Raw genomic sequence first — 11,618 nt, 5'->3', positions numbered from 1 at the left:
TACGCCATCTTTAATATTAACTATAAGAGAGTACCGTAATAGTTCTGTTTATAGAATTGACATATGTAGATATTTACCAAACAGTTCCCACGTTCTAATTTAAACCCTCAGTCTTTTTCTGACTGGTCTGCCATCTACACACAGATCTTCGTAGCCGTTCATTCATAGAATGAGAGGAGGCGATTCTCATTGGCTAACACACACTCATTGCTCACCAATGGGAAACTGGCCTCCCGTCCATCAATACCTAATTTGCATCCAGGCCCTAATAAAAGAGGAGCCGCACCTGCAGCGTCACTATGTAGCTGCATCGCAGGCGAGGAAAGATACTGTGTTGTCTTGAATGCGAAAGATGCCTGACCCTGCCAAGCTGCCGGTGCCAAAGAAAGGCTCGAAGAAAGCCGTGACTAAAATTGGGAAGAAAGGAGGTAAAGGCCGAAAGGGACGCAGGAAGGAGAGTTATGCTATCTACATCTACAAAGTCCTGAAGCAGGTGCACCCGGACACCGGGATTTCCTCCAAGGCCATGAGCATCATGAACTCCTTCGTCAACGACATCTTCGAGCGCCTGGCCGCCGAGGCGTCCCGCCTGGCTCATTACAACAAAAGGTCCACCATCACGTCCCGGGAGGTGCAGACCGCCGTGCGCCTGCTGCTGCCCGGAGAGCTGGCTAAGCACGCCGTGTCCGAGGGCACCAAGGCCGTCACCAAGTACACCAGCTCCAAATAGAGACCTTTCTCCAACCGCGTCTGGACTGGCGTAGGATATTTGGTGCCGCTGAAGGTGGCCGCACTTTGAATTGACTGTCATCGGCTGATAGTGAAGTTCCCGGCCAGACTGATGACTGGGTTTAGACCGGGTGGATTTGATAGACTGTCCCTGAAATGCAACTCAAAGACGGTGTGTATTCTGAGCGGAAATCTGTGGGTATCGTTTCTTAGTCTCAACTCGGAAAGCGCGCTCTCTCTCTCTCCTTTGCGGAGCTCTCCACGTCAATTTAATAGTAGCTGAGCAATTCGTTTAAATCGAGCGCAGTTATATTCTTTTGCTACTCCCGCCTCTCCGCGGTCTAGCTATTGGACTTTTTGCCAGAAGGCGAGTCTGTTTTTTTTTTTTCGTGCCTGGGACACCCCTTCTTTCGGAAGTCGGCGGTCAGTATGTGGTTCCCTGCTCCGTCCGGCCTGGACTGGGACTTTGCTGGTTAACTGGGGGAGATTTAAAAGGACACAGCCGTAACGGCTCATCAATTCACATGCTTGTCTTGGGTCTCAGCTTCCCGAAATAAGTTCAAGGAAAAAGGGCTTTCTTTTTTTTTTTTTAAAGAAAAATAAAGCACTGCATCTCCATGTATAAGCTGTGTGGTTTAATGTACTGTTATTGGGGGGGATTAAATTTTATTACAGGCTAGAGTAATCACTTCTTACCCTTTTGTACTTGCTCTGCTTGAGTTTAATTGATATTTGGAACATAGCCCATTAACAACTCAGAAAATTAAAAGATCTTGGACTGTGTGGAGACTAGTGGCTCAAGGTTTTTGTGCTATAACTAGGGTAATACCCTAATGTAGTTGCTGGGTATCTATCTCTGCCCTGTCCAGGAGTAGTTTAAGCTGGAGGCTTATGATCACCTTTAGAGCTGAAGATCACTATTATCCCTATACAACTTCTTGCATTAGGAATTCATCTATTCACATACTCCCAGCTCGCTCTCCCTGAGACACACGGGCAGGGAGAGAGAAGCTTGGGGTCAGAGTGCAAGGTCAGCCATTGTACAGCACCCCTAAAGCAGCTGGGGTTAAGGGCCTTGCTCAGGATTGCAAGGGAGTAGGATTCTTCTGCTGACAGCGAGATTTGAACCAGCCACAGGTGCAGATCTTTGGCCACAGTGCCACTGCTCTGCTGCTCGAACAATAACCCTCTAAACATTCACAGGCCGTTTTTGCGAATTGGTACTTGGAAATGACCCACTCCATTAGGAATCTGTGCCCTACCACATTTAACTAAACAAGCTTAATACAATGCATTTGTTCTAATGCATGTAGGGTGTTCTAATATTACACCACCAACCACAGAACAGAGCAGACACTAATGCCAGCATTTGCTGCAAGGCCATACTTGGTAAAGGCAAAAGGCTGATTACTATTCCAGACCTGATTTAACAGTGTATGATTGCTCATTTAGAGGTAGTGCTTTGGATAGGACAGGGAGGAAGCTCTTTTATAAAGAGCGGAGATATTGGTTTTGCTCTACTATGAGAACTGAAATGTGTATTTGTACATGGCCCTAAGCACCTTCAACCCCTCTACTCCTTTCACCAAAATGAAATGAGTGTTGAAGTTGACATGAGGGTGAATAACTACTGCCAGACAGTAGTTCTCCAAACCTTGGCAAACTCCTTTCTTTGTTTTCATTTGCATTTCACCACTTCTTGAGCCTAATCTGAGCATGCACTGCTCACCAGTTTTCCTCATGTCCTCAACAGGAGCCAGGTTGACTTGAGGCCTTGTGCTTCATGTAGAGAGATGCATCATGGGGAAATGAATACACTCCCATCTCTGGGGAAAAGCACCTTAGTGTTTTTAACAGACAGACCAGTGTTCATGTACAATGAGGTAAACAAAACTTAAAGTGTTAAATCTTACCTCCTATTGCACCAGTGGAACTGTAGGTCCTATGAACAGCACTGAACAAGATTATATATTTAAAGGAAGTGCATACTTTTTTCCCCTTGAAACACTTTCCCAAACCTCTTTTTGTCTCATGTTTTCACCACCACAGGCATCACCCCTGTTAACGGCAGTGAGGCGCGGACGCTTGTAATGAAGGGGGAAGAGGAACAACTTCCCGTCTCGACACACCGCAGCAGTGTGGTTTGAAAACAAGAGCCAGGGCCAGAGTTTGCTTTGTAGATTTATTAAAGTACAACAGAGGGTTCCCCCCCCTAAAAAACAAAAACAACTTTAAGGTGCAGTTTACACAAAACAATGACTACAAATTTTTACAGATAGGAAAAGCTGAAGCCTATTAATGAGGGTTATTTGAAAATAGTTGTGGGAGGAAAACAAAATATTCCCCATGAGTTATCCATGAACACCTGTGTCTCCTCTCCCCCCACGCCAGTGTTTGCACACTATACAGGTCTGTAGATTTAACTGCTTGTCCCCGTTTGTCCACGTAGGGAACTGCTACAGTGCACTGAAATTCGTATACAGACTGCAGGGAAGGAAGATTTTAAGAACTGGTTTAACAAATAAAATCATGCTTCCCTGTCATCACACCTGCTGTTTAGATTTATGGTGGTGCGGTCACATCCACTCTTCCAGATCTATTGTTTGTGATTTGTAGTTAACACGTGTAAAATATATACAGTAAATATTTATATTGTTACACTTAAATTCACTTGAGGCCTGTCAGCTGCAGGCAGGGGTGGAGGCTTTCTTTTCTTGCCAGAGCAGAGCGGCAGAAACCCCTGGGGTCCCCTTCTGTGCCCATGGAGAGCTCCAGAAATTTAAAATCTGGAGCCAAGACTGGGATGAGGATGGCGAGACTGAAGCCGGACACAGGAAGGGAGATAGTCTTGAGTTCATGGTGGGTGCCCACAATATCCTGTCAATCCCACATCGGTCCCCTTCCTTGTGTGGGAGTTCTCAACTGGAAATTTGTTTCTTCCCAGAATGCACTTCTTCCAGGTCTGGTGTTTGTGATTTAGAGTTAACACAAGTGTAAAATATATACAGTAAATATTTATAGGGTTTCACCTAAATTCACAGCAAGGTATGGGTTAAGGCTAGAAGCTTATAAGGACAGGTATCAAAATGATTTAACAAGGAATCAGAACTTTATCATATTTCATTTACAAGCATGTGTACACAGGAGCTGGCCTGAGCAAACTGGACAGTTAGTCTTTCCCTAGATCCGTCAATCGAATGAAGAGTGACTTAATCACCACTACAGAAACGGCACAGGGTTCTCATGTACACTGGCACTGCCTAAACACTGGAGTAGAACTCACTCATTCAGGATCCCAAAGCAGCAGAGAGGGCCTGTTCTCCCAGTGACTCCTGCGCTCTCTAGTACTTGTCCAGCAATGGTTAAGAAAAAGAAATCTCTGTGAAATTCAAGCAGGTTAGTCAAATGAAAAGATTGCTGGTTGTTAAAAACAAAAACTAGTCAATTTTCAGTGATCAAATATCCAACCAAGTGTTTCGCAGAGCTCCTCACTGAACAACTGTCCTAGCTTGGACTGGAGTGCTCACAAACTGTTTTGCACCTGTTCTCATTAAGGCTAGAGGTCAACACTAGAAACAGAAGGTAAGAGGAGCTATAATAATACACTGCATCTTTTAAATCTTTTTTCTTAAGATCCAAAGAAAATTAAACCGTGAAGAATTATTGAATTATCATAATTTAGAATCTCGAGCGCTCTCTTCCCGGGAGTCGTCTTGCTCTCCTATAGTGCTCGGGATCTCTCGGAGCTCGCCGTGCTGGCACACAAGGAGAAGACAACACCGTTTCTTTCTTTTTTTTTTAATCAGTCCAGAGAGCTGAGCTCCCCTTTCCCCTGCGGACACGGACCCCTCTCAGTTCCTCACTCCTGCAGGTTGGTGGCGCTATCCTCCTCTCCGCCAGGGCCCTACTGCTATCAGCTCTCCAGGGCGTCCAGCACCTTCATGATCTGCTGCTTGATGGCTTTGGTGGCGTCCCCGGCGTTGGGTATCAAGTACCTGGGAGGGACAGAGCACACAGCACAGAGGGTGAGGGGACATTACAGGAGCCTTGAAGTGCAGCCGTCTACAAAACAGGCCAGAACCAGGGAGAGAGTTACACTCCCAGCCAGAGGCAGGACCACGACGCTTGAGGTTACACTGAACTGTTCGTGCCCCGGTACCAAGGAAACCCTCAGAGCAAAGCACTCCCTTGTTGGGTATGCAGGCTCATGCACAATCGCCCGTTTCTCACACTAGTGCTTGCATCTCATGAGAAGCAACAAGCAGTCACTCCTGAAGCCCCCTGGACTCTGAAGTTAAGGAACCGAGCACAGTAGTTGAGTGGCAAAAAGGTTAGTCTGTAACCACAACAGTAAGCATAAAAGGATTTTGATCCTTATGGAAAGCCTAGGACAAACAGTCTAATTTGTGCCAGTTATTCAAACCAAAACCTGCATGGTAGCCCCCCCCGCCCTCCCCGTGTGCTCTGGCGGTTTCTGCAGACGGAGCAGGGTTACCTCTCCACTGCCAGCACCTCCACGCCCGCGGAGTTGCTGTTCCCGAATTTGAAGGTGATGAGCTCGGGGTGTTTCTTCTTGGAGGTGATCTTGACCACGGAGTTCAGCGCCTGTCGGGACTGGATGTAGGCAAAGTCCTTCCGGGAGGCGATCTCGCGCAGGCAGTACATGTGTGTCGCCGTCACCAGGAGATGACTGCACGCACACACACACACAAAGTGGACGTGGACCGGTAAGGTAGAAAAAAGCACAGCTCTTTCAAACATTATGCTTTCACAGAAAAAAAAACTGATGACCAAAAATTTAGTTAAAATAATTAAAAACAGTTACTAATCTTCCATTGCATGGGTATTGCATGTATAGTCCAACTTTTAAATGTCAGTATAACCCTAACAAACGGAGATTTAGACAATTTTACCATGTGGCTTGAAACAGCAGGATCTCAACCTAAATCTCTATCCCATTTCACTGTGCCAACCCCACCTTTGTGCCCTGCCCTGACAGGATTGGCTCTAATGTCTCTCTATGCCGTGCTCAGATTTGAATCGGTACAAACGTGTTCAAGGTAATTACTTGAAAAGCGCTACCTCAATGTGTCTCATACTCAGTTCCTACCAGGTGTTGTCTTTTATAGGTTGTTCTAAAATAGGTTCAGATTCTTAGGTTTTTCTAGTTAACCTAATGGTTTTCTTAGACATCTACAGGATATTTCTTAAGTATTACAGTTAATCACTCAGTAAACGTACAGTCCATTCTAAAACACCTTCAGGACTCATATAATTATGCATTTAGTTAGTGCAGCTGGGGAACAGATCTAGGATGGAACAATACCCAGAAGACAGGAGGCCCTCCAGGAACCGAGTCTGAGAGCCCACTGTGTCAGATCACATGGCCGCGAACGTGGACTGACATGCGCTGCCTGCACGCGCGCGCCCGTCTCACCTGGGGAACATGTGTCCCGTCTCCTTCACCTCGCTGCAGGGCACGTGGTATTTGATGTCCGGCTTGTTTATCCAGGTCTGGATGTTCACAATCTCCTTCCTGTCGTCATCTGACATGGAGGAGCTGTCGATCTCATCTGCGGCATGACAAAGAATTGGCAACCGGCTGAAGCTCCTGAAGTTGCAAAAGCCCACTCAATTTAAACGTATCAGCAATGTTCCCTCTAAGCTGTGCACATGTGGGCGCACACACAGGTCATGAAATCAGCGCACACAGGAAATAGAATGGCGCACAAAAAAAATATGATGATAATAAAACAAACACGGTCGGCAATTGAAAAATGCTAAATTGACCACATGGAGACTGGGTGCGAGAGGCCCAACTTGGCTGTGTGCATTATTATTGCTACTCGATAATCGATATCTATGCTCTTGTAGCCTCGTACCTCACTGCTCATGTTTGCTTGACACTCAGTCTCTATGACTGGGCCTGTTCAATCGCTGTCCCGGTCTTTTAGATCTCTATTTTTCTATATGAATGACTATATTAACAAAAAATAATTTCAGGTTTACAATTTTACACACACAATTTAGTGCGCACAAGTTCTTGTCACTGGGGGAAAAAAATGTGAAATTTGAAATTTTTGCACACACAGGCCATTAAAAAGCATAGGGAACATTGCTTATCAGCTCCAATCCTGTTTTCAACTCCACACAGGATTCCTGGGATAGGCTCCTCAACTTTTTAAGACGACAAAAATAGATCACAGTAACAACAGAAAGGCACTGAAGATCCCTGTTTTCTCTTAATTAAGTAAGATTGTGATTACCAGTGTCGTACTCCTCCTCGTCCCCGATGCTGAACACAGGCTTGACCCCGCGGTACGGCTTTCCCACCCGGTCACTGCTGCTCACATGCCTGGACAGGCAGGAACAGCACAGTCTCAACAGGGTCCCAGGACATCAACGCACCCGTGATGTGCTCACAGCAAAAAAAAACCTCATCGGTTCAAAATGGCACAGACGCGACTTCTGCCAGCTGCTATCCTGAGCCTTCTGGCTTTTGCAGCTGTGAGTATGTACTGTTTTTTAAATATAATAATAATAATACACTTTATTTTATATAGCGCCTTTAAAGGTGGCTTCTCAAAGCGTTTAAAATGAAAACTCAGACCTGAATGTGGCCACCAAGGCATGTGGCATGATGCTTGTAAGTTATTCAAGAGCAAGGAACTTGGATCCAATTGTTTACCCATTTCTGACCACATACATAAATATTAATTACACAGAACGAGCCTAGCAACAAAGAGCACTATTAAGCATTCAGCTGTTAAAAAGACAGACGGCACAAAGACCTTGCGCATTTTGCTTTTCTGCAATGAAAAGAAATGAACTAGGTTATTAAAGAGGAGAAAAAGAATCATTAGTTTAAAAAAAGGTGGAAAGAAGATTTCCTACTGCAAAAAGATAACAGCACTGTTTGAGAAACTAACAGCCAAAGAATTAAGAAAACCCCTTTAAATTATCTCCCTCTAGTGATCCACTTGTGCTTGAATTTATACTCATATACTATATAAAACAGATTGTTCTTTATACTTGTCCTCAGGTGAGAGAGATGTAAGAAAGGGATTGCATTCCAACCAATTTCATTATTTCATCCTGGTACACCACAAGGGAGAGAAAAGGACAGGCTGGTGTTGCGGTAATAACTGTCCCCCCTGAAACATAATAGGTTATGTCTCAGCTGGAATGTGGAGAGTCTGCACAGTCTCTAGTCTTACAATGTGCGAACATCTGAATAAAACTTTTTGCCTGACTGCCGCAGACCAGGCCAGTGCAGCATCCGAGACCTGGCTGTTAGCTCTTTAATGGCAGAAATTGGTTGATGCGCTGACAGAGTCCCTGGTGTGATGTTCTTCCAGGCAGACAGATGGCACTACAGTGGACTAGCGCACTGTGATGGCAGGCGCTGCTGAACAAAATCTGGCAGCGATGAGGACGGGCAGGCAGACAGATAGAGAACAGAGCCGGGGCTTGGATCAGAGGTTAAAGACGTAGGAGCTAAGGCGAAGCCCGTGTTAGTGACGAAACGCCAGGACTGACGCAGCGGAGGCACTGAAGCCCTCGGACCCAGCAGGATGCCACAGCTGTCTGAGCAACAGCCTGGAGTATCGAAAGCACCATCAGCAGTAATATAGCTCCTCGCCCCTTGAGCAGAGCAAGGAGCTCAAAGTGCTGCCCTGCTTCCTGCGATAACTTGCATCTCCGGGATCTTAAAAGGACAGGAAGGAAGGGAGCATTTAGCTGAAGGTGTTTTATACAGCCAGACACAGCTCTGCCATGCGGTGTGTGAATGTGTGTATGGGTACTACTATCCACACGAGGACACAATTTGAGGAAGTGTCCCTACAGTGATGGCAAGATCCTGGAAGATGATGGCAGGTGAAGGTTAAACATTAAAAAAGTGTCTTAATGTTATGGGAAGCTACGTGAAGAGTTATATATAAAATATAAAATTGGTTTCAGTAAGGAGATACTGTATCTCAAGCACCACGCCCAGAGACAGAAACTATCAAAACCTTTATTATTTTTAGAACCTGTGCGGTCTCACATAGGTCAGTTTTAATCAATTTCATATTTGTATATATGGATAGAAATGGACTGGAGGTGAAGTTAAGATGCAAGGTGCATTTATAATTAATAATAATAATCTGGACTCCACTCAAAGCACTTTACAGGTAATGGGGACTCCCCTCCACCACCACCAATGTGCAGCATCCACCTGGACCTGGCGCCAGAACGTTGGGAGGAAAGCAGAATAATGAAGCCAATTCATAGATGGGGATTATTAGGATGCTATGACTGGTAAGGGCTAATGGGAAATTTGGCCAGGACACCGGGGTTACACCCCTACTCTTTTAGAGAAATGCCCTGGGATTTTTAATGACCACAGAGAGTCAGGACCTCGGTTTTATGTCTCATCCGAAGGACGGCACCTGTTTACAGCAGAATGTCCCCATCACTATACTGGGGCATTAGGACCCACACAGACCGCAGGGTGAGCGCCCCCTGCTGGCCCCACTAACACCTCTTCCAGCAGCAACCTTAGTTTTTCCCAGAAGGTCTCACATCCAGGTACTGACCAGGCTCACACCTGCTGAGCTTCAGTGGGTTGCCAGTGGTGAGTTGCAGAGTGATATGGCTGCTGATAATTTGCCAATAATCCACCACAGAGAGAACACGGCTTCATTCGTAATCACAGTGCCTTTGCACAGCCACACATTTCTGTCTCCTTAAGTATGGGCTGGTGGCCCTACAGCAATTCTTGGGCCTCATTGTCTCCAAGCTCACGTCCTGTATCGGGCCATAGTGATGACAGGTTGACGTCACCTTGCACGTCATTGCTTGGGGACAGCTGAAAACCGAAACTGTCTTTCCTGCCTACAAGGTGGACTGCCTACGATCTGCTCCACTTATTGACTCCCCCTGTACACCTGCATATATACATTTAGTTATACTGCCGATGTGCTGTGGAATTCCCCAGGGTGTGACGAAGGTGGCGCAAGTGTGGTGTGAGAGAGAGTGTGCTCTGTGTCAGCTGGCTCTCCTGCTGGGCTAGCCGGGGGGTGGTGGCCGTGCACCAGGGTCACCAGGCTGGCAGTGCCACACGGGTTAAGGGCGAGGGTGAGGAGGTGCCAGTGCTCATGCTGTGGACACAGACGCAGACTCGGGGGGCGGCTCTTACCTATCGGGAACTGCCTTTTCTGGCCAGGGCAGATTGAAAGAGATTCTATTGCGCATTAAAGACCCCAGACGCACCAGGGAGGAGGAGGAGGAGAGGCGAAATAACATGAGAAAATTAATGAGGAAGAAAAAATATATATATTTCCTGCAGAATTACCCAACAAAACAAAAACAAACAAAAATGGAAATTGTATATCAACAGTGAAAATGCCTGGGCAGTAATGACAGTTATTAGATCTCAGACATGCTGGAGAATTCCAAAAAATTAATTAACAAGTATTAAAAGGACTTGAAAGAACCCACAATAGCTCTCAAGGTACCAGAGTGCCAGGTGGGCACGGGGCGAATACCTGCGAGAGAGACGGGGTACCAGGAGTAGCTCAGTGGCCTCTCTCGGGACACGGCTTCTCTGTGTTGATCCATGATCCTACCCCCCCGACTCCAGGAGTCTCACCCCAGCAGGACTGGCCAACAATGTGCCAGTCTCTGCCTTTTCTAGATTTCACAGAATCAGTTCAAACATTTAACTCTTTGTTCCACTCCAGTATGAGAATATTCAGAACATGGGTACTCAGTGCTACAAATCAGGGACTACTGTACAGCAGGGTCTGGAGCGTATAAAGCCATCTGCTGCTTAACACCTGTGAAAAAGCGCTACAATTAAGGCTTGACAATTAAGGCTTCAAGGACTCTAGAGATGAGGTGCCCTCATCACACCTGGGACTGTGGCTCCTCAGGATGAGGGTTAGACACCCCCTGCAGTGACTCTCAGTGGGCCATCTCTGGGAATGTCTGGATCCAGTCAGGCTCAGCTCACCTGTCCACAGGGGCGGAGGTGTTCTCAATGAAGCTGATCACCTTTTCCTTCACATTCACAGACTTGGACTTCAGGGCGAAAGTCATCTTGTTGACCAGGGACTTCACTCCTTTGCCATCGCTGGCCCCATTCACAGACTCACCCTGCCAGGGTAGAGAAAGGCAGCCCATGAGAGTGCGCCTCCTGCAGGCTCCACTTGGAATTACGTGTGGAAGACGGACCACAGTGCTTGTTCTGATTGCATCATTGTTTTAGCCCCAGCTTAAGAAAATAAAGCGTGGGATCCTTCCATAAACTAGATAGCTGCTTGGCTCAATAAACTACCACCAATCAAGCCGGATTAATCAAATGGCCTCTCTTCTCATTACATTCTCAGATCAGAGATTGAAAACTAGACTTTTTCCTAAATAATATTAAGTCACAAAAGGGAAAACTGTGCTTTCCGGTGACGTTTCCAAAAGAATGGGAATATAAAATATTTACTTGCCTGCTCATATTCAGATGTTCACTTATTAAATTTCTCTTATTAAACTGTAGAACAATCTAATTGATAAATATTTACATGCTCCGATAGGCAAAAGTAAAACTATACCACATGAGGGAGGGTGACCAAGGTGTTCGGGCTTCTCATGAAAGCACCCTATTCTAAAAGGTATAACAATGGACATCCTTGAATTAATCTGCTTTTATTTGGTTATCTCACTTGAGGCAGTTACAACGACTGAACATTTTATTTAAAAAGTGACCCTCGCAGTTAAGTAAGTCTTCTCAGAGTATCCAAAGAGAAGACAGGATAAAAAGGACACACACAGAGTAAAGGGAATAGAGAAAAGAAAGAGTGAAACAGTACCTCCTTTAACACATCAAGTGCCCAGAACCCATATAGGCAATT

The 11,618-nt window shown here is 45.9% G+C and overlaps 2 protein-coding genes across 3 annotated transcripts in view; one reads left to right on the top strand and one right to left on the bottom strand.

Moving 5' to 3' along the window:
- Positions 1–290: 290 nt before the first annotated feature.
- LOC102688607 (histone H2B type 2-F-like) lies at positions 291–1,316 on the top strand. The gene has a single exon (XM_015361654.2). The coding sequence runs from the start codon at positions 344–346 to the stop codon at positions 728–730; it is 387 nt and encodes a 128-aa protein (XP_015217140.1). The 5' UTR covers positions 291–343; the 3' UTR covers positions 731–1,316.
- A 1,581-nt stretch (positions 1,317–2,897) lies between these two features.
- tbc1d23 (TBC1 domain family, member 23) overlaps positions 2,898–11,618 on the bottom strand; it is a 31,233-nt gene continuing 22,512 nt past the window's right edge. The window contains exons 14-19 of one of the 2 annotated variants that reach the window (XM_006637933.3): positions 10,727–10,869; positions 9,911–9,955; positions 6,996–7,084; positions 6,167–6,302; positions 5,225–5,419; positions 2,898–4,724 (exon numbers count right to left, since the gene is read on the bottom strand). In XM_006637933.3, coding sequence (XP_006637996.1) covers positions 4,643–4,724; positions 5,225–5,419; positions 6,167–6,302; positions 6,996–7,084; positions 9,911–9,955; positions 10,727–10,869 — 690 coding nt within the window. In that variant the 3' untranslated portion in view covers positions 2,898–4,642. The remainder of the gene's footprint in view (positions 4,725–5,224; positions 5,420–6,166; positions 6,303–6,995; positions 7,085–9,910; positions 9,956–10,726; positions 10,870–11,618) is intronic. The other variant, XM_006637934.3, reaches the window with a different exon arrangement.

Source organism: Lepisosteus oculatus, chromosome 13, assembly GCF_040954835.1.
Source record: "Lepisosteus oculatus isolate fLepOcu1 chromosome 13, fLepOcu1.hap2, whole genome shotgun sequence".
Classification (NCBI taxonomy): domain Eukaryota; kingdom Metazoa; phylum Chordata; class Actinopteri; order Semionotiformes; family Lepisosteidae; genus Lepisosteus; species Lepisosteus oculatus.
This window is presented reverse-complemented; position numbering and strand designations above follow the sequence as displayed.